Source organism: Channa argus, chromosome 7 (genome assembly GCF_033026475.1).
Source record: "Channa argus isolate prfri chromosome 7, Channa argus male v1.0, whole genome shotgun sequence".
NCBI classification, from domain to species: domain Eukaryota; kingdom Metazoa; phylum Chordata; class Actinopteri; order Anabantiformes; family Channidae; genus Channa; species Channa argus.
In genome coordinates, this window is record NC_090203.1 from 6096510 (window position 1) to 6119530 (window position 23021).

The window sequence follows — 23021 nt, forward strand, 5'->3', positions numbered from 1 at the left end:
CTGTGGGTAAGTGAATAAAGAATGATAAAAAGTGTGTGCGTGTGTTTATGTGGTTGCTTGTGTGTAGGAATGTATTAAACATCATTTCCAGCTAAATATTTTTGCTGTTGCAATAGCTGCTTATGTTGAATGGATACGACTAACCATTATTTTATCCCTGGTTAATCTGGAAATTCTTTCCTAACTTATTAATTGTGTGGTTTATAAAACTCATAGTGAAAACAGTGAAAATTTTCCATCAGTTTCCTTTCACAATGCCTTAAAATATCCAGCAGAGAACAATCCAAAAATATTCACTGTACTATTAACTGAGAGATTTTTGGCATTTTCACTTTTTTTTTTTTTTAGGCTTATCCCGTGAGTTCAGGGTCGCCACGGTGGATCATTGTCTGCATGTTGATTTGGCACAGTTTTTACGCCGGATGCCCTTCCTGATGCAACCCTCCCCAATTTCTACTGGGCTTTGACTGGCACTGCACAGCTGGGGAGGGGAACGGGCTGTTGGAGATACTTCGACATATAACTGAGCAACAGCCGCCCTTGGCATTTTCACTCAAAATATGATTTAAATAATTAATTATAGTAGTTGCACATTAGTCACCTGTGTATTTCACCTTTACTCTAATTGTAGCTTTATTCACTGTTAAAATAATCAGCTTGCAACAGCAACTACCAAAAATACTGATTATTTTTTCTAAACTCTTGGATTACAAAACAGATAGTGGTCCTTTTCACGTATTGGATTCATGCTTTGTGGTTTTAAATGGCAAATGGCCATTTTGGGTTTTAACCAAAATGTATGTCCATATAGGTTCCGTCTTCTGTGACACCTGTGCGTTGTCTGCCATCTCACCTCTGGACTGCATCGGCTTTCCTCTGAAGTGTCCACCCTGGGGAGTAAAACGTGAGTGCGCATCAAAGCACTGAACAACATTCAAATGAATCAAAACTGAGAAAGAAAACTGAGAAAGGCAGTGACAAGCATAACGAGAGGTGTCAGTGTGGTTTTGTGTGCGTGTGTGTGTGTTAGACACTCAAACAAGTGTTAAACTTTCAGGAGACTTGCGTGTGCTGTTGTGTGAAAAGATCTGCATCCTGCCCTCCATGTGTGGAGTCACAGGTGAAAATCACACAATGGAGCTCAACTTCACCTTCACCAAAGAATGCTGCAACACCTGGTACCCACTACTGGATGTGTACGTTACTCACACTACTTATTTTACACTCACTTTGGTGACTAGATTAACATTAAACTTATGTGAAATAGAACTAGTTGGACACCTACCACCAGTTTTCTGCCCTATAATGGACTGACATTGTTCTCCGTTTCCTTTGAAGATTGGTGGACTAACCCGAACTAAACCGAAGTTTACTCTGCCACCAATGTGAGACGGGGAAACTATTTTTCTCTGATGATTGCTAACATTTATGCCTTTTCTGGTCACAATGCTGTTCTTCAGGAGAGAGTGCTGAGTTTAAAATGTTTAACCTCTGGCTAAAGTTTTAGTATTTTATCCAAACTAGGATAAAATAAACTAAGAATCTCCACTTTTCACTCAGGTTCAGTTATACATACAAAAACCACAAGATTGTCTCCGAGCGCTAAAATGTTTTCATTTGAACACAGCACACTCTGTTGTACTTACCTTCTGTCTGTAGACACCTTTGAATCATTAGGGAAGCTTCTTCCTCCAGGAAGTGCTGAAGAGGCTGGAGATACCAAGATACAAAGTTATGTGTCGTAGTTTGCATGGAGTGATGGCTGACCAGGCACTGGACAAGGGGACTAAAGGGACTAAAGGGTTAAAAGGCCTCTAGGGCAGAGTCTCTATACAAAGCAAATGTTCTTTTTTTTTTTTTCTTTCAAAGCTGTAGGGCCAAAAGCAGCAAATTTGCAACTTTAAATTACCACACCCAGACAAAACCAGCACAAAGACACATAGAACGACCCAAACTGATGCTGATCTTCTAAAAGACAGATGCCAACATGGACTGACACAACATTGTCACAGAATCAGACACCAAATAGAGACACAAAAGAAACACGCTCACAGGCTGGGAAAGACATCGGCGGGTCCTGGGTTCTGATTGGTCCCGTTTTGATTAGTCATCACCAGGTGTGTTTAAGTTGGATCCAACGTACCGTACGATCTTGTCATTAAGGAAAAGTGTCAGATTGATGTTTCAAACTTTAAATATTTAAAATGTGCTGTATTTCCCCAGGACTTCCCGGTATAGCTTATTTTTCTCTACTTCTCATGTTTCCGCTGTGGACCTCTGCTGAAGAAGTGCCACTGTGGAGGTTGGAGTCTTCAAATCAAACAAACCAACTTTCCCGAAGAGGGACACCGGTTCTGCCGCCTCCGTACCTGCGCCTCCCCGTGTTTGTGGAGTCAAGGCGGCCGCTGGTGGAGAAGGAGCATTTCTCTCCGGCCCGAGGCACCGGACACGAACCTTTACCTGAGCCCGTACGGGAACTACTGCTCCCGGTTCGGCGGGCCAGCACCGCACCGAGCAGTGTTTCGGGTTTTCCCGTGAGGACTTGGTGCAAGCACAATAAGATGCATGTGCAGGTGCCGAAGAGCTTCTTAGGCACCGGTGGAGCGGCCTCGGTGCTAAAACTGGGGACATGTGGAGCCAGTAGAACGGCGAGGGATCACCTGTACTTTGAATATGACCTTAGCATGTGTGGAACCAAACGCACGGTGAATTGATAACGCGTGATCATTTCTCCCAATGCTCCCAGTTCTTAGTCACTGGGTCCCTGGTCCTCGTTCAAACATTAGTGGGCTATGGGCCAATTAGGTGAACAGTGTAATGCTTTCTAGATGATGAATCTGAAGAGCATCCTGTTTTCTTCTAGTGGCGCAGGAACCATGTCTGAATTAAAAACTGGGCCCCGGAGATAAATGTGTTTGGACGCCAAGTGACCCTCAGTGTACAGTTTCATTGTTTCCCTATTGGCTTCCTCCATGGTCACGGGACATGGAGACAGTGACATGATGATGATGATGATGATGGTCAAACTTGGATATAAAGTGTCAGTTGTTTGCAGCCTTAATTACTGCTGGGCCTTGATAATTTTGTTTTTGGACTGGATTATGATGATGATGTAATGCGTGAAGTCCTTGTGGCATTAAATGAAACTGGCTATTCAGCTGAATTTTTTTTAATGTTTTTATTTTTGCAGGTAGTCAATAACCAAGTGACCTATTCAAACACACTACTTTATGAGCCACAGAGTCTCCAGGGACCCATCAGAAGAACTGCTCCCTTCACCCTGCCTGTAGCATGTTATTATAACAGGTTAGACTGTCTCCTTACCACAAATGTACAAAATCCATTCAACTTTATAGCAGGATCTTATTATTTTTTTTTTTTTTATTTATTTATTTTTTTTTTTATGTGGACACTGTATTTTAAATGTTTAGGTACCAGTACTCCTACAAAATTGGATACACACCAGAGAGACGGATGCGTAAAGTTTTCAAATTGATGAGGAACAGAGCAAAGTTCATTCTGACTCCACGAAATGGTAAAAGCAAGGTCATGTATGTTTGTATGACTTGCAGTGTAATCTTTATCTAATTTTTGGCTGGATGTTAGAGCCCCTTTTGATTAGTTAGTGAAATGATTGGCACTTGATAAAGCTATACAAATGTACTTATGGCAGTGTGACAATCGCCTGTCTTAGCATCATCAAACATTTGGAAAATCTTAAGTTTTGTTTAGATTAAGGAAAACCTAGGGTTGCTTTTTTCATTTGCCTGACTACTTTCTTCAGCTCAGTGGGAGAGACTGTCTCCATCAGATGAGTACGTGCTTGGGGAACCCATGTACTTTGAGGCTGAGGCTCCGTCCATGTCCACAGATGAACGACTGTATGTCCACTCGTGTTACGCAACTCCTGAGAAGTCCCACACCTCAAAACCTCAGTTTCCAGTGGTGTCAAACTTTGGGTAATTAACATCTCACTCGCAAACAAGCTTAATATCCTAATTTTTTTTTTCCTGACCCACTTTATTCAAAAAGAAACACATTATTGGTATAAAATGATCATTTCTTGCTTTGCTGTTGTTAACTTGTTTTTATAAAGGTGTATGGTTGAAAGCAAGGAAGGTCGCTCTAGATTAATCCCGTACAAAAACAATGTTGTGAGATTCTCTGTGGATGCCTTCTTGTTCAAGGGAATGACGGGCCAGGTAAGCACTGAAGCTTTAGGTCATGGTATATAGCGTTTTTTTTGTTATTTCTTTGTTGCACGTAATAAGCTTGTGTTTAAGTGCAGTGCTAAAAGTCAAATGTGGAAAAAAAACGTAATTGTTTCTCTTGATGGGTTGAACACTGTGGTTCAAACTCCTCTGGAACAAAGTGAAACATTTAACTTGTGGTAGGTTGGTTTTATTTATTTATTTTTCTTTTGCTTCTCCTGTAGCAGCTCTACATGCACTGCACCATGTCTGTGGGTAGTTCCGTGCCTTCACCAACAGCCAAGTCCTGCAACTATGACACAACTGCCAGAAGGTTTGTGTTTTATTCTTATCGAGATTGAAGCATGATGGGTACATTTTTAAAAATGATAATCACTTCACTGCTCCTCGCAGATGGGTTGAGCTGTATGGACCGGACGTGGTGTGCACCTGCTGTGACTCCAGCTGTGGCTCTGCTGCATCTGCAGGTGAGTCACTGTTACCCTCATTTTCCTTAAACTCTAACATTAAGGGTTTAGATTGGTGAACTACTGAACATCTTTTCTATTCTTTCTATTATCTTTGGTTTGTGGTGATTTTGTTGCTTGAATTGTTAAGACTTTGTTTTAAATGAGAGATGCTGTCAAAAGTTTCAATCTTAGAATTGGGTAAATATAGCTTTGTTGTAAAAGGACCTCTTTATTTTCTGCAACATACAAGAAATGTGAGGCTTTTTATTCCTGTGACCTCTTTGTGCCTATCTGAAAAATTTCACCTGAGATACCATAGACTTTAGTTGACTCATGGCTGTGCGAAATAATAAACCAGTTTCTTTTTAGAGTTTGTTCTTTTAGAAGTAGTGAGTTTGCAATAAATATGGAAATCTTTTCCAGTGACAAAAATAATCAGCAGCAGACCGTGGACAGTAGAGCCTGTGGTAAAACCCACCCCTGCCATGAAGAGGAAGATGGTTCCCACCACAACAGTAACACCACCACCACCACCACAAGCAGAAACAACCAAAGAAGTGACACATGAATTAAAGATTACTCCAAAAGTTGAAGCCATAGCAGTGACGATGGGTAGGGTAAAGGAGAAGGAGCGGCCATTCAGAGGTGGAGGACTGAAGTGGGTTGATGGGGAAGGTGGAAAGAGGTGGGTGAAGGGCTCCGCTGTTGTAGAGGAGGAGGTGGTCACAGAACCACACAGAGTATTTGAAGAAATCTTTGGCTTGGATAAATAAAGTCGGCACTTGAACGGTGTTGAGTTCAGTCCTGGTGGCTTCAATACGTGACTTTTAGTTAGCTCAAAGCTGTTAACTTAAGGTTGGTATGTACATTTGTCAAAGTTACCAGTTGGTACTACAGTATAGGTTCAACATAATAAAGAAGTTAAAGTTTTGGGTATAAGCCTATTCTATTTCAGGAAGAGTTGAATGCAAAGATCTGTACCACTCTCACATCTGTTAGCAGATGTTAGCCTTGAATAAAGTACTATTTTTACAAAGATCAAAGAAGATGTCACATTGATGGAAGAACCCTTTACGTATGAGTGACGTCGTTGTCCTCATCAATGTAGCAAGCATCAACATGTAGCAAGAAACTGAGCATATTTGCAGTTTGTAGGAAAAACAGTTGGACATTTTGTTGGAGAGCAGAATGTATAAATAAGTCACGAGTCCAGCTTTAGGTAAGAGCATCATTTATTAGCTTTACACATTGAGTAAATACAGTGCTACATGACAGTCATTATGTACAATTAGTCTTTTACAAGGGTTAACTGCAGTTTTTTTTTTGGGGGGGGGGGGGGGGGGGTTGGGTTCAAAACAGTTATGCTACTCACACTGTAGGTGACCCTGTTCTTTACAACACTTTACTATCAAACAAGTTACTTACAAATGGAGAGAAAAAAAACTTGGTCTCATAACAACTGAATAACTGTTAATATATTATCAGTAGATCCAGAAAAGTCTTGGAAGAATACAATACCAATACTTTCCATTTGTCACAGAGTTAATTAACACTCGTGTGGGGTGTCTTCATGTGACACAAACATCTTCATAATGCCCTTTAAAAAGTGGACTGTAGCGTTTCATCACCTTCATTTCAGACAGGACTCAGTTCGGGTATGTCCTTGATGGAGTGCGCATGTACAGTCTGGCACAGTTGGGTTCCTCTCCCATATTCTACCCTTCAGGTGTGAAATGCATTCTGCTCAGTAGAATGAGCTCAGGTGGGAATGAGTGGCAGGATGCCTGGTCATGCCTGACCCAGTGTAGATGGTGCTGTTAGGGGAGTTCCAGTATGGAGATGGAGGCTGAAAAAAGTTGCCAGGGGAGACGGGCATAGATGCAGGATGACTACTCATGAAGTTCATTTTTGGCTGGTGGCTGTGGTAGGGCTGGACATAAGGCATCTCATTCTGGTACTTGATTGTATCTGCTGTGTGATTCTGATGTGCCTGCGAGATGCCGTGGAAGTCAAATTTGTAGGCATAGCGCTTGCCGTGCACCTTAGTCATGATGTTCTTGTCATAGTAGTAGCGCAGAGCGCGGCTCAGCTTATCATAGTTCATGTTGGGCTTACTCTTGCGTTCGCCCCAGCGCTTGGCCACCTCGTCGGGGTCTGTCATCTTGAACTCTCCGTTGGTGCCCTCCCAGGTGATGATGGAGGCGTTGGAGCTGTCGGACAGCAGCTCCAGCAGGAACTGCCACAGCTGGATCTGCCCTGAACCTGGGGAAAGGGGAATCAAGGTAGTGAGTTAGGTTATGGGGAACAAGGCAAGGCAGAAGATCTGAACAGTTATGTGTTGCCATTTAAAATGTCTAACTTTGGTTATTCTTTCACTTGGTTCTGCTGGAACATTTTTCATGGTGTAGTAGTTTGAGTGTTAAAAACAAAGCATTAGGACTAGTTAGCCTTTACATTTAGCATTAGACTTTTGATATTGATACTCCTTAATGCAGCAATTTATTCAGGTTTTCTTTATCAAATGTGACCTTTTCACTGTGTGGCTTGGAGGAAGTGACAGACAACCGGGCAAAAACCTACCCACAGGCCTGTGAGCGCTGGGGTCAGAGAGCTTGTATGGACTTTGTTTGCCTGTTCGGTTCTTGGATGAGCTGAGGGCTTGGCCTTCTGTGAGGAAACAGCAGGGCAAACAGTCATTTTGCTGAGAGGGAAGCCAGATTTCATGTCCGCGTAAGCGTGATGCAATTCTGCTGACACAACAGGTGTTTCTCTGCACTTTACTTCATTTTGGAAAGTAAATGTGCATGGGCCAGCCTGTCATAACTTTTTTTTTTTTTTTTTATTTCACATTGCCAAAGCAGACAGTGTAAAGGCCTCATTTGTGTTTGTTGGCTCAGTATGTCGTGGTAAAGCTTCTTACCTGGGTTGGCTAATCGACTGCTAAGGGGCCCTAATGTCTGATACGGGTCTGTAAAGGCGAAGAAAACAAACTTTTTATTATTTTAATAATTTTCCATTGCAGATGCTTAACTAAAGACTTAAAGGTTTTTAGAACTTTAGGAGGAAAATTGAGTTTACATATAACACATGACATGTCCATATAGCTGCCTGTTGGTGAGAAGGATGCATCACACAGTACTAGTGGGCTCCAGTGGCCTACTAGATGCATAGAAGCCAAAACCTTGGTTACAACTTAAATATCTCACTAATTATTGGATAAGTTGCCATGATATTTTTGTACAGACGCTACCAGAGGATGAATCTTAAATGACACGATGGTCTCACAACTTCATCTTTAGTTAACTCCACCAGGTAGGTATTTGTGGTTCTGAATAAAATATTGTCACATTGTCAAAATGTTTGACACAGAATTTGACTTCCCTCTCAGGCAAAACTGTGGCAACTTGGTTGACTTAACATTTCAAGTATAGCCACCCTCAAATTTTCACTTTTGTTCCAAATATCACTCAAACTATTTACATTTCCATCACCCTCAACTGCACTTTGCATATTCTCAACTCATTGTACATAATATTAACCCTTTGTGTATCGTGCTCAGCTCATTGTGAGCATGTTAGCATTTAGCTCAAAGCGCAGCTGAGCCTTTAGTACAGCTGCTAGGACTGTAGACTTGTCTAAATCTCTCCTTTTCTAACAGTGGAGATATGAGGCTTGGTGTTATAAAATCAAGGGCATTGCTTAAATCTTCATAGGTTTGAAAATTATAATATTTGGCCATCACACCTTGCCCAATTCTTTGAGTAGGCTCCGTAACTCTTGTGCTGTGCTGATGCTCCATGGAAGAACCTGTCAAAGAAGAAAACTTGTGTGAAATTGTTTCTCAATTTTGGTTTTAAATTTGGTCTATTTCTAAGCAAAAACAGTTGTTTATCAATGAACAAAATTAGCTCACGTTTTGTCGTCCTACCTTTGGGCACTGTAGACATGGTGTTTGTCGGCCAGCTGTTTCTGCGACTGATCTCATCAAATCCACTCTCTGTAACCACAAACACATGCAAAGCTGAAACACGGAGAGGTACAGGGCACAAAGAAGCTTTGAAGTGGACAGTGGGATGGGTCAGCTATAGTAGGAAGGAAGTCAGTAAATGGAGACTAAGATGATAAGCATTTTGAGGTCTGAAGATGACCCACAGTTTCTTGAGTGAGCATTCTTTTGTTCAGGCCACCCCCGTCGTCACAAAATTGTGAATTGTGTCCCAGGAGCCGGACCCATACCCCACATTTCCTGTGCCGGTGCAGCTGCTTCCTGTCTGAAACTGGCTGTTGAGTTTTGGACTCATCAGGTTTTTTTTTTTCTGTTGTTTGTGTTTTGTCAACTGAGGCCAGTTGTGCCAAGGAACCTTTTAGACTCCTGAAACTATGTGACGCTGTTCAGAAACTCAACACACTATTTTTAAAGCCCTAAGTCATTAGTTTTCCTCATGGCTCTTTTGTGACACTGAATTCTCAACTTTTAACGTTTCAGCATCCGAAATAAAACAGATCTTGAAAATAAAACTGAACGGAAATTGTGGAGACTAAACATGAACCTTTTTTTTTCTTTTTTTTTTTTTCTAATGTCTGCTTTTTGTGTGAAATATTAAATAGAATGATTTGGGATCTCTTAGTGCCTTAAACAGTTTATTAAAGAAAACTGTTAAGCTTAGTGTTTCAGTGGGTGAATTTGTACTTGCCTCTGAAATCTAGTGGAGTAGTTTAAAAATACTGCCTAAAATTAATTTGGGCCATAAAATTCATATTTAACTGCACACTATTTGATTCAGGCCAACAAGATAACAAAAATAAAGTCAAAAGAATTCTAAACTGTAACATTTAAAACCTCGAACATGATGCAAATCTTCACATTTTAGGGTTTTCTGTATAACACTGCATATCAGTTTTCCATCACTTTTGTGGTTGTGTGTGGTAACTGCAAGAAACATAAGTAAACAACCCCTCAACCTGCTTTAGATTTCACTGTAAATGTTGCTAAATTCTGGTTGTTGCAACAAGGACAAAAACAAATGCACACATTTCTCAAAGTTGGTGTGACTTGGCAGAAAATACTTATATGGCTCCATCATTTTTGCCAAAATCGTATTTGAACATGAAGTGGCACAGTGAGCAAAAAGGATCTCACCTGCTTTCACCTGTAGTCTGGGTTGTTGTGGTGGCGTGGTGCTGGTGGGAGTTGGAGGGTACGAGAAGGTTGGACTACCTGAAACAGACCGGGAAAAAGTCAAGATTTTAAGGTGGATGAAACCACGGACATCAGACCCATGGTGTGTCAGAAATCCCACACGCTGCTAGTTACCTTCCATCTTGAAATCATTCTTTACACTTGTAATAAAAAAGCCAAACTGCGGCTGCATCAGTCAAACAATGCACAACAGTTTAATGCAGTCACGACAACAAAAAACCTAACACAGGAAAACTGAATTAGCGAGAAGTATCAGCCTTCAAAACCATTGCTGACCAACAACCACCAATGGAAAATGCCCATCAAGAGCAACTTCAGTTTATTTATAAGACTAACTTACAAATGTGCAACAATATTGAGTTTTAAAACAAACAAAAGAAGCTTTCTTCACATGGAAGTTTCCTCAACCATCAGTTGTTTTCTTCAGCTAATCAACACATTTTAACTTTAGCAGCGTATCATTGACAAAGGTCTATAGATTTATTCTTACTTGCAGAAGCCAGAAAAGTCATAGATTGTTATTTATTTAACTTTTTGTTCTGCAAAATCCCCAACACTGTTGTTTTTGGCTGTTTATCTAGGGCATCTTTATTTATTATGATACTATCAGAAATGGTTATGGTTTTGAGAGGCAGTGACAGATGTGAAAATAACTACATAAAACAATTGATGGTACATCGTTTTGACTTCGTTACCATTACTGCTTTTCATTGATATTTTGCACTTATGTGACCACAGGTATTAAATAGCATTCTATGTCGTATCATAATTTTGTCCATTCTCTTGGTGACAATTTGCACAGATCATGAAAATGTCAATAAATTAACTAGTTGATTGTCAAAGTGTATCAGTGCCACAGAACAGAGAAAACCCCATGTGGAAATCTCAGAGAGAGAGAGAAAGAGGTGAGCCTTACTCTGGCGGAGGTAATTGAGGTGGGAAAGCAGGATGTCTGCATTGTAAGCGGACGTGAGGCGCATCATGTCGTCCTTGGACATTTTGCACAGGGCCTTGCCGTCCAATGATTGGAACAGCATGACATCCACCTCCTCCAGGACATACTCCTTGATGGCCCAGTCCAGCCACTGCCGCACGTGGTCCTGTGTCCAAACCTCCGGATCTGAAATCAAATGTTAGAGTGAGGAGATTCACAGAGATGATCAGAAAGGCTCTTGATACACTGGATTGTTTTACTTTGAGAGGTTAAAAGCCTCTTTTAGCTTCCTGGAATTTGCACATATTATCTGAACCTTTAAATTGTGATAAATAGTTTTCTGGTTTTGTCGGTTTTTAGAAGTCACAACAGGAAGTTGTAGAAGTTGCAGGTAGAGGAGTCATACAGAAATTACCAAATAGGACTCAAGTCAAGAAGATTTACATAATAGATTTCCTGTGCAAGTGTTTATTAGTTCTTTTGAACATCTGAGCTTTGCTGAGCAGCATGACGTGTGCAGAGATTTTGTGCTTTCACATGAATCTTTGATCAACTTTTCTGTAATTATTTTATATGTCAGTTTAAGCCATGTGCACAAGGGCCTGATTGTACTGACTCATTTTCACGCCAACGATGCCCTGGTAAGTAGGAGGCAGATAAACTCTGAAAAGGAAGAGCACAATTATAGATTCTGCTCTTAAAAAGAAAAATTACTAGAGGATGGAGGGAGGAAGATCACACAGAATTGCTGTGAAGACACCTTGGTTAAACGTTTGTTTGTAGAACATGAAAGAGCAGGATACCACCAGAAACTATTGAATATGAGTGCCAGTTGACGTGTGATTTTTGATACTGATTGCAAAATGGGTGGTAAGGCAGGTGAAAGATGCCTGGTTAAGTGCGGTTTGTATTTTTAGTTTAAAAAAACCTCTTACAGGTGTTCGCAACTATTTTGTTTGAACTGGAGCACTATTTGAAACGTACCTATGGATGCTTAAAGGGCCCAAATTAGATCTTTAGGGTCTCAGACTTTCATATGGCAAATAACTGACAGACTTAAAATTAGATATTTTAATGTAAAGTTTTTCCTTCTTTTCCCTAATCTAGTTTTTGCTTATTTTTTTGTATTTGTGTCTTTGGCCTTGTTTTTGTTTGTTTTTTTTGTTTTTTTATATATATTGTTATTCTAGAAATTAATGCATTTCTTGTTCACAAGAGTGAATGCCTAGCTTTTAGCTTTAGGACTTTTGTCATCCTTGATCTGTGATAAGCAAAATTTTCTTTTTCTACCTTCTAGCATTTTTTAAAAACATAATATTAATACGATTTTTTGGAGCGGCAGATTTATCTATATTGAAGATCATCATTATTTGCAGTCCTACATTAGGACATTTGAAATGTGTTTTTTTTTGTTGTTGTTGTTGTTGTTTTAATTCATATAATGTTCAATCACTTTACATTTGTAATTTGCCTTTTTAAAATAAATGTCTTCATCAAGTTTTTGAAGGTGTTAAAGCATTAAAAGTGCTTCACAAAGGATGCAGGTAGAGAAATATATTCCAAATTCATTAACAGTCATAGGTCTTTTTGTCTAAATTCTTGTCCTATTTTAACATTTTTTGAGCTTTTAAAAAATAACTTTAGGTTATAGTTGATCTTAATTTCTTGGTACAGTGTTGAAATCTCTCATCAGCCTCAGGAAGGTAATCTCATTTCCAGTAGCAAACAATAACACTGTGCTGTGAATTACCGTAATAATATGCAGGAGCCTTAGTCGAGAACTGAGGCCACCACACCCTCAAATCCAGATTGTCCTTGTTCAACACACGCTACAATATCCGTGTATTATGAGCTAGAATTACTCACTGCTGGTGACTCATTAATGAATCCAGCCGAAGTCCAATGAGGTGAATTTTTAAATCGGGCACTACACCCCTCTGAAGTAGTATCCCCCCAGACACTGACTCACCTAAACCGATAACTCAGACAACATCTGTATGAGACAGAGATGCTATATCGACAGCAGGTCATCTAAGCCTTGACGGGAATTACTTGGATAGCGATGAAACGTCGGCCTTTTCTCACATTTCTTACATTCCCCTGCAAGGACGTGGGGAAATCCACTGCCTTTATTTAGGCTTGGCTGAGTGTTGAGGATGAACACCTACTATAATCTTTAGGACAAATATTCAGCAACGCAACTCTACATATTGCTCAGCTGAAACAGCTTTATCTGAAAATATTAAATCTGTTTTTAAAAAAACGGAGATGCGTGTGCTCGACTCCTGTTTGTGGTACTTGACCAAGAGCCCATGTGTTTCTTCTAAAGATCACAGAGTTATATTTTTATAACTTCCTGAAACTGGCTGTAATGTTCAACATAGATGTTAATGTGTCTTAATTTACCTGTGTTGTAATGCAAAATGGTATTTACAACAACAGAACAGTATAAGGAAATGATTAAGATAAACTGCAGTGCGATGTAAAAGTGTGACTCACTTATCTGCTTTTAATAGATTTTGGACAACAAATGAGGAATAAGAAAAGTCTGAACTTGGATACACCGGCATTGGTTTTTATACAGTATAGAGTATGGCCGCTTTCACAAAGATTTATATCACTGTGATTTTCTAATTAAAATGTATTTATCTTTTTTTTTTATTATTATTATGATTTTGAAAAAGGAAGCTGAATGATTAAAAATGAAAATGCCTAGGCCATCTCATCACACATCTATTCCTGCATGTTCTCTCTTGTTAACCTCACACTTTTGAGTACTAAACTTACACTTAAGACTTCACACTTTTTAAATAGCATTCATGTTTAACTCTGATATCATGCTCAACCAGGCTACTGCAGCACTGCAGAGTAATAGTGAGTGATAGTAGTTTGCAGAAGAAGCATATGATGCGCAAACATCTCTGATTCAGTTATTGATATTGCACAAGTTTGCTGTCTGCCAGTTCTTAGGAAATGGTCTTGTGACGGGGATGCCCATGTTTTGTGTGAGTGATGGAGGCTGATTGAGGGTGACTGACGGCACATGTGAGTGAGTAAGCTCACCTGCTGGTACGATGACCCTTTTCTCCTCAGTGGCACTGCTGGGTGGGGTGGGAGCCTGAGGGCTGACGCGAGGCTCCGGGTATGAGGTCGAGTATGGCATCGGGGCGCCATCGTTGCTCATGTGTCTGGACCGTTTAGTGACACTGCAGTCCACAGGAGACTCGCGGCTAAAACACGGAAGCATTGTGTGAAGAAGAGAACTTTCACCATTATAACATCTTGCAAAGCTTATAAATGTAAGACCCTTAGGGTGAGACCCTTCCATCTATGCAGCTGTAAGAACTGTCTCTTTAAACGGGGTGTTCATTTCTAATCTCAATAGATCTCACAGTTTCAACTCTGTGTAAGTGCATTTCCTCTTGCAGTGTGTGTGTGTGTGTGTGTGTGTGTGTGTGTTAATATCCGTAGCTGAAGAAAGGCTATAAATTTAGATCCAAATTATTTCTCAGCAACACAATTCCAGTGAAAATGCATATTAATGGGGCTGCATGCAGCTGATGTCAATAAATTTAAGAATAGCAAACAGATTTGTGTATCAGATATGCGTCCTACAAACTAGTTTGTAGAGAATAGTTGTTTACACTCATTACCTGCAAGCTGTAACTTTTAAAACCTTCTTACAGTTGAGTTGAGGTGTGTTTATACCTCTGAATAACACAGACTAAAACCTCAATATAACAGTAGAGGAAGAAACCCTAAATAAAGTACAAATGTAATATGTAAGACAAAGAATTATTTGAGCTCTAATGTATTGTTGTAAGTACTCACTAGAAATATGCTCCTGTGACCTATAGATTTTTTTTTTTTTTGGTATTGTTGACATGTTTTGTTAATATAGATGCAGCAATGTGTAAAAAGCATTTTACTAGATGAAGTTGAGCTGCTTTATAGCCCTACTATATACTGTATGTAGACCAGAGCTCCTACCAGAGTAACACCTGAGGAACCACAGGGGCCCTGAAAAAATTGGCCGGGTGGAAAAGAAGACATTTTCTGAGAAAGTTCTGAGAAATGTTTACTCCTGTTGAAATCAGACACATTTAGATGGAAGTCTCCCTCTTAAACTACTAACTGCTCAGAAAACTGAAGGGGTCGCAAGTAGTAAAGGTTTTTAAGGGGTCAGAGGTCAAAAAGATTGGGAGTCAATGATATGACGTTTTATGGTCTTTAATTTATAAGTTCATGGTGCGTTTCACGTCAGTCTTACGTTGAAACATTTTTAGCCGTCTTGCAGATGTCAGTTAAATGCAATGGCGTTAAAAATAACTTTTTTTCCTCTTTAAATGTCAGAGTATTATATAGTACTAGTAGAGCTGAAGTAAAAGTACCTTTAAAATTTATCTCATGTACATGAGCAAATTTAAATTACTTCCACCAGTGTAACTAAATGTGGAAATATTTTCACCCTAACTGATACGCTATGATGACTTAGTTGCTTTTGGTAAATGAACAATAAACAAATACTTTAGGCCCTGTATGGTAACATGGACCATAACAAAGCTATAGTCACAAAATCTGGGAACCCGTGCTCCCATGTGGCCCCAGCTGGTCCTGACTCACCTGGTTCCATTGACGTGTTCGCCTCTTTTCCCAGGGTTTTGCGCCGCTGAGCCCACCCACTCTGGCTCGGTGGGCTCGGGACTCTGTTTGGAGGTCTGGCTGAACCCACCGGGTGACGTCATCTCGGACTTCATGTGCATTGCCTGGGCGGCGGGGTAGGACGGCTCGAAAATGGGCTGATCCTCACTCACCACGGACAGCGCTTCCTGTCCAACAGAGTACCAGTGGTCAGTGTCTGCTACCAACATGGCAGGTCACACAGCATGTGGAAACTTTTGCTTTTTTTTTTTAATTCCCCCCCTTAGGATGCTTCAGTAAATATGATCAGAAGTAGGTAAAGTCTAAATCCACCGAGTGTAAATGTAGAAATATATTTTTTACAATCCGGGTACAGATTTAGAGTTAAAAACAACAAAGGAAATTTAGCGGTAAAAGTAAAGGTTCAGTGTATATTTTTGTTTCTTCCTAATGGTCATTGGAACAGCAGCATTATTCATTATGGATATATAATTAGTCTGAAAAGGAACAAAACAAAGAAACAAAGATTGTATTGTATGTATTATGTATTACAGTCCACAAAATGGATTTAAAATGGCTATCATATCATATTACCTCTCACGTTTTTCTGCTGTATACGTTGCCTTGCATATATGACAGTATTTGAATATTGAATTAAATTGTATCAGTTTGGCAATTTTTTGCTATTCAAACTGTCCTCTTTACTTCGCCTGAGGTAATCTATACTACGTCTTCAGAGTTAAGACCCTTTTTTTGGTTGACTTTTCTCCCCCATACAATTTTAGCAGCGTTAAGACAACCAAACAAATTGCATATCACAATGCTTAGGCTGCAGTGGTATTTCCCTGTGAGAGAGTTACATGTTTAATCTTAACAACCAGAGAGATAGCTTTATCAAACCACTAAGAAAAACACTCAGGAGTGAAATGGCAAGTGAACAGTTTAGAAATGGTGTGAAGGCAGTCAGGAGGCTGCCTAATCTTAAAGAACATCAGTAAGTTTAACCACAGTTTTATTTTGTCGTTAGGATTGGGGTTGCAGGGGGGAGGGGTGTTAGCTCAAGGTGGAGTCTAATCGAGATTTAAGTCCGTCTTCCTGTGCACCTACAATGAGGCCTTATAACCACCCCTAAGATGGCACTTTTCATCCCACACACCTCAGGAGGGCAGACAGCGAGCCCGTTGTTTGGTCTTCTGCACGAATTAAGCCTCTGCAGGCGCGATGCGACCACAGCAGTCTGAGTGGGAGCGAGTGCGTGTTTGTTTAGAGGAGCAGTGCATTGTCTTTGGGCCTTGTACGTCAGTCCCGTGCTTTTTCAGTGGCCTACAGGAAACCGGGCCGCCATGTGCAAAGGAACCTTTTGGCAGAGGCCAAGGGTGAGGATGTGGTGGAGGAGGGGGGCACAGTGTTCAAAAAAAAAAATGTGGGTCATGTTGAAGCTGAAAAACAACTCTAAAGGCCTGTAATCACGGAGGTTGAGTTCACTGGACAGCAAGAAGTGTATAGCCTTGATTGAAGTGCCGCCTTCGCATTGTTTTCCTTTTTTTTTTTTTTTTTAGCTCAGTTGTTCCCTGAGTATTGTTGACCACATCTTAATGCATGGCACATAGTTTGGCATTTCCTCAAGGCTGCAAACACACTGATATAGAATTGTGTGTGTGTGTGTGGGTGTGTGTGTGTGTGCGAGAGTTTCAGCAACCTGCTGCTACATGGAGCATTTGCTTGTATGATCTATAAACCCCCCCCCCCCCCCCCATTTCTGCAGAGGCAAAACTTTAAGATTCATATTGATGTCACATCAAAATAACACATCGTATAGACGTTTTTTTTTTTTTCTTTTTTGGTAATTTCACAACACATTTTGTTTTGTGCTACTATTAACACTATTAACAGTAGTTGTACAAAGAACCAGAGCCACATTGTCGTCTCTTTAAATTGCACCCTGTTGTCTTTGTCAATACTTGGCAAGTTCATTACCCACAATGCAAATCATCCGCCAAGGTTTGAAATTCAGGTGATGGAGTAAGCTACAGGCATCTGGTTAGAGGTTTTATATTTGCAAAGTTGTAGTCTACACCAACAGATGCTGACACAAGTGACAACTCTTGAGGTAATAATCTAAATTCTTGCAGCTCCCTCTGGAGCCACGAAAGACTTTAGTCTGGATTTCCGTCGTGTTCGCCAACACTTGTTTTGAGATTTTAATGTGTAATCAGGGCTCTAAATGAAGTGGGTGTCTTCTTTCAGCTGACGGTGAATTAATTCTGCTAACAACAACAACAAAAAAAAAGGCAGGAATATGTTTTTTTTTTTAAATGCGTGTTTTCTTTTAGCAGGACTTGGTGCTCGACAGATTGCTTTGTTTTACTTCTGTTGTGTTGTCCTCTTTCCCCCAGTCTTCCTCTCACACGCTGAGTGCCTTCAGAGGCCGTTTACTGCAGAAGTGAAACAATTGACTGAAAGCGGGATAAAACAGCCTGCCGACCGAAAAATTCTCATGAGAATTTGTTTTGGTGAACAGTTGTACCTTGTGGTTACAGACAATTTTCTACTTTTTTTTTTTTTTTACTCTTATTATTGTGACCTGCAGCCACCCATTAGGTATAATGTTTAGCACTGCACATTCAGTGACAAGCTCATGCTTTCACAACCACAAACGCACACTCCCGCTCTTTGTGTTCCCCTAGTGCTCTCTCTCTCTCTCTCTCTCTCTCTCTCTCTCTCTCTCTCTCTCTCTCTCTCTCTCTCTCTGATTCTCTCTCTCTCTCTCTCACTCTCTCTCTCCCTCTTTCTCATTCTCTCTCTCTCTCTCTCCTCTGCACACTGATAAATATACCAAAGTGCGGCCTGACCGCTAATGCCACAACTGACTTCCTGTTCACTGCTACAGCCTGTTGCTCAGTGACACAAAACAACTTTTAAAAACATGACCTCCTTGAAACAAACGCTACCTTGTACCTCGATGTCCTAAAATTTACACCGGTGGCATTCGGTGTGATGGTACAAACATGAAGCTCTTCACTTGCTCTGAGAGCAAAAACATGAAGTCCTGCATGGAAACTTCTTTCATGGTTTCAAGTCAGCAGCTTTACGCGTTGCATCATGCAGTCTTGCCCAAACCAAGAGCTTGTTTGCGACACGGACATTCATAGCCTAATTCAGGGCTCACAGTTTAACCTTAGGTGAAGGAAATTGGTTTGACTACAATACCACAGAGTTTGACCTGGATTCCCCAAAGTAAGGTGCAGTTTAACAGCTTCAGTTGTAGTAAAATCATTTTGTGGCGTGGATGTTACAACATAGCCTGAATGGCATATTTATGAATAGTTTGAATAATTCCATTTTAAAACATTTAGTCATGTTTTACCGATAGATAGGATTTTATTGTGCATGTAAGCAAAACCTAAGTGCCTGAGTGATTGTATCAATCACCAGTGGTTAGGGCCCACTGTATAAACCACATCTGCTGACACAACTAACAATTATTTTTATATTCATTTCTGAAGATTATTTTCTCATTTGGTTTTTAAAATCTGGACTTGAAAACACAGAACATGCGCACATCTGAGACACTGAAACCTTCAGTTTTGGAATTTTTTTGTTGTTGTTGTTGTTTGAAATCAAAGTTAAATTCAACTAAAGAATAGTATTATTTAAGCTCAAATGGAAACCTAGAACCATAGTCCTGGACTGTGAGGTTTGGAAGACAATAGGAAGGCCAGGGAACAAAAATGCTTTTAATTATACTTTTTCATTTAATCTTTACTTTTGTGATCTGAATCAATTTATGTCGAATCTCCAGACCAATAAAAATATTCAAAATACTTCTAAAACAGGTGGAAACATCCAGTTTGATGCAAGAGGCTCCACAAAGGCAATACTTTATTAGTAGGATTTTTGGTTATTTCAAAAGCATAAGGTTAGGCACCAGTCCTCTATGAAGTGCAACCAAGGATGTGGTTAACTTTTTTTCTTACTTGCTGATGTTTTTTTTTTTTTTTTCGTTTTTTTATTAAGGGCTGTGTAATTTTTAGTCATCTATGATATATCTTTGGTAGCTCATGTCCTCTTTATTTTTTAAAACCTCAATGGACTTTGCATTTGTGACGTGCTCAAGAAGCTGATATGGTAAAACATTTTGATACCATCATTATTGCACCTTGTACCTTTTCATTCCTGCCATGGACTAATGGAGACATTATGTGTGGCCTCAAACTACAGATTCTGAACTGTTGATAAACTTAATCAGAAATTATAAGTTTTGTTTTGCTCAGCTCCTGTTTACATTTGACTCTGCCACTAAAGGCATCCAGCTATTTAGAGTATAGATCAATAACCATTTAAAATGTTTGCATCAACTCTTTTAAAGGCTGCGTGGGAGGACGTTTAAATAAATTAGAAACCCACAAATGAACAGAAATGAGGTGTAGCCTTCAATAACATGCAGGAGATGAAGTTGTGCAAAGGCACAACACTCTTGTCTTGGCCGTGTAAGTGCCAGAAAGCAGAAGTAAAAGTCAGGGCAAGCTGATTTTGCAAAGGCCTGAGCAGCTGCACTTTCTGCTACAAAACAACAATGCGGTTTTCACAGCTCGAAGCCTGGCAACACGCAGGCCTCTGCAGGCCGCGAATACACTTGCCAGGCCCGTTTTCTCCATCGCCTCCCACTCGGTTTAAGCGGACAACCAACTTCAGTAAAGCCTGTGTGTTTGTCCACGTCGTTTCTTTCTGGCAAAGCTTTGTTGCCTTTTTGACTTTATTTTTTTCTAGTCCTGGGTGCGGAAATGTGTGCGGAAAGTCTGAGGTTTAAGACCGGAAGCCTGCTGCGTTCAGATAACGACACCTGACAAGTGCTCCCGTTTGCAGCTATAAATTATACTTAAAATAACCTGAAACACCCACAATGTAGCGATAGAGTTCAACAGAATAATTATCCAAATAATAATAATGACCTTACGTCTTAGAAACGAAAACATTAAATCAGCATTCAAACAACAAAGAAAACTTTGTTTTTAAGCATAAATTGCATTTTCGTTTGAAGACGTCCCCGTTTTCCTACGCAGGCCCTTGGAATCCCACTTTCACGCTTTTTATGAAAGTAAAAACAATAGAATTTAGCGTCCAAGATGCCTATTCAATACACGTACATGTTTAAAACGAAACAAGAGAAGAATGAGTACAAATATGTTTATTAGTTCCTCAATCTACTCAGCCCTCCTTGTTTCAAATGCGTAACTTTTAGCTCCCAAAACACGTAAATTGCGATCGACATTCTCTAGTAATTCGTTATAAGATACTTGCTTCTGACAAATTAAGGATGCTTGGAATAATAACAAATGCTGCAATTTAATAGACGTTCAAGATTCAAGTTACTCAGAAAGTTGCAAGAATAAATAAATAACCGTAGGCCCAATGGTACAGGGGCTTCAAGCCGCACATTTGTTTAAAATAACCTAAATTTCTATGTTTGCAGATGCCATCACCAGGTAAAAATGTTACTTTCTTGCACTGAGCAATAATCATTGTTTAGTACTTTTAACAATGTTTAACAGGTGCTTATCGTTTTTGATTCGTCAGACATGAGGGCCTCTATCTCTGCCTTTTTAAGAAGAGGAGCTCTCGAAGCAATTAATTAGCATTGTGGTCGCCGGTGGAAGATGAACAGGTGTCCCTGTAATAGTAGGAAATGTGAAATACCAGTCATCAGATGGAAATGGATCCTCCTGCTCTTTGAAAGCGGCTCTCAGTGTATTGATCCATTGCGCCTTCTGGGACACCTGCCTTGTGCGCACCAATAAAATCCAGCATCCCTTCGTCTGTTTATTATTAAAGGAAAAAGTTCACTTTTTCAGTCCGCTGATTGTTCAGTATTTTCGCCTTCCATGTGATAATTTGTGTTAGTTTGCGGTTCCGTAGATGGTACGAGGTGAGCTCTACTAAACGCAGCAATTAGAGGGAAAAAAGAACGAAACGCGTGCGTTTTGGAAATCCTCTTTTACGCCTCAAAGCGGCCACCAATTAGTGTTTTTATCTGAGTGTAAAGATGTAGTGGTTAGTTGTGTTATTATAGAGCCGACATACAACCACGAACGGGAAGGAAGAGGAAATTTTGTACAAGAAGGAAAGAGTGGGGAGCTCGCATCACCGCCTTGACTCTCTCACTCAGCAGACTCAGGGCTGGTGTGGGTGGCCGCCTGTCAGTATCGCCACCAACAGCAGCATAAAAAACATATCAAACACGTACCTTTATCGTACAGTCCATTACAGCAGCCTCGCAGTCTTTGTCATTTAGTCGTTTGGCGAATGTTAACGGCAATTCCGCCTTCTATCCTCACTTCAATTCATGCAGGGGAGAATTGGCTCTATGGCGCAAACCATTGCACTTACAATTTTTGCTCACAGACCATAACCGGATGGCAAGCTTTTCTCCCCCCCTCCCTCCCTCACCCCCCCTCCGCCCCCCCTCGCTCTCTCGCTCTCGCTCTCTAAATTGGGAAGTGAAGTCACTGAAACTGCTTCTCATGAAATAAAGTTACTGCTCTAAAACACAATATTCGAGTTTTCAGTGTTTAGATTAATGCGCAGAATTTTAGCAAGAGAAGCGACACAAAGTGCGTGAGGGACATGAACTCGGAGTAGTTGAAGAAACACACATTTGTAACCTTTTTGCAGTAGGTTCAACCGCAGTGAAAATGAAACGAGCCTCTGCCTGCTGAATCTCCCTGAAGTGTTGGAACTAAAATAGCTCTGTGGTTCAAAAAGTCTCAAAAACGTTACATTTTCTATTTGGGACTTTTCATGCTGTGCAGACCGAGAACCAGGCCTATTTACAGGTGCTTTGAACATAAAGCACCTTCTCAAATACTTAATTCGAGTGAGCGGTGGCCAACATTTGGGACAGCTTGCCAGATATAAAGATAGTAAGTTTATTACAGTTTTCAAAATTTTTTTATCAAAGGAAATGTCAGCAATACCTATTATGAAAACTGTTTCATACACATATGCAGTGGCAAACCCAGTCTGTTGATTTGTTTTGATATGCTGAAATTTGGTCAGGGTTTTTTTTTTCTCTCAAGACAAACATGAGAATGAGCAGTTGTTACAAAGGAATATGAGTGAACGATATATAATTCTGAAACCAACAACAAATCACCCTGAAACAACAACGGTTTGCAAGTGTGGCATTGTGTCAAGAGGTTCTTTTTGTTGTTGTTAATGTTTGTTTCAGGTCCCTTTTAATATTAAAATACTGCCAGGTTGAGCACATGGACCGCATAAAAACATATGTCACGAAGAACAAGGTCACTTAAGATGTTTGACGGTTAATGACAACATTCTTACCACCTGGTGGTCTGAATGTTGTGGTGGGCTGCTCACTCTTATCTGTCTGTGGCCGTGTGTTCCGATGTCTGATGCTGACCCCCGATTGGTTCGTTGGTGTATACAATACTGTGCAAACAGTAAAGTGAGCTCACGTTTTTTATTTATTTATTTTTCTTAAATCATTCAAAGCTATGGTGTGATGATCATATGCCTTTTACACAGCACCAATTATGCAGTTCTTAATCTGAATATTGGTTCTTCCT

General features: G+C 40.2%; 2 protein-coding genes across 11 annotated transcripts; one reads left to right on the forward strand and one right to left on the reverse strand.

Moving 5' to 3' along the window:
- The first annotated feature begins 2102 nt into the window (after nucleotides 1–2102).
- Nucleotides 2103–5822, forward strand: zp3d.2 (zona pellucida glycoprotein 3d tandem duplicate 2). The gene is made up of 8 exons (XM_067510439.1): nucleotides 2103–2705; nucleotides 3191–3306; nucleotides 3432–3535; nucleotides 3785–3959; nucleotides 4097–4202; nucleotides 4436–4524; nucleotides 4605–4678; nucleotides 5084–5822. The coding sequence occupies exons 1-8, from the start codon at nucleotides 2205–2207 to the stop codon at nucleotides 5431–5433; spliced, it is 1515 nt and encodes a 504-aa protein (XP_067366540.1). The 5' UTR covers nucleotides 2103–2204; the 3' UTR covers nucleotides 5434–5822.
- A 171-nt stretch (nucleotides 5823–5993) lies between these two features.
- On the reverse strand, nucleotides 5994–21839 carry fli1rs (Fli-1 proto-oncogene, ETS transcription factor-related sequence). Of its 10 annotated transcripts, none has more exons than XM_067510430.1 (10): nucleotides 21680–21839; nucleotides 15418–15623; nucleotides 13858–14024; nucleotides 10777–10980; nucleotides 9801–9878; nucleotides 8589–8657; nucleotides 8405–8467; nucleotides 7581–7628; nucleotides 7241–7327; nucleotides 5994–6922 (listed from the first exon to the last, which is right to left on the reverse strand). In XM_067510430.1, exons 1-10 carry the CDS (start codon nucleotides 21695–21697, stop codon nucleotides 6405–6407), a joined length of 1458 nt encoding a protein of 485 aa, XP_067366531.1. In that variant the 5' UTR covers nucleotides 21698–21839; the 3' UTR covers nucleotides 5994–6404. The 10 variants fall into 10 exon arrangements, with proteins under 10 accessions (XP_067366531.1, XP_067366530.1, XP_067366534.1 ...); XM_067510429.1 differs by having other exon boundaries at nucleotides 8574–8657; XM_067510433.1 differs by lacking the exon at nucleotides 21680–21839 and adding an exon at nucleotides 21133–21543 and having other exon boundaries at nucleotides 8574–8657.
- Nucleotides 21840–23021: the final 1182 nt, after the last annotated feature.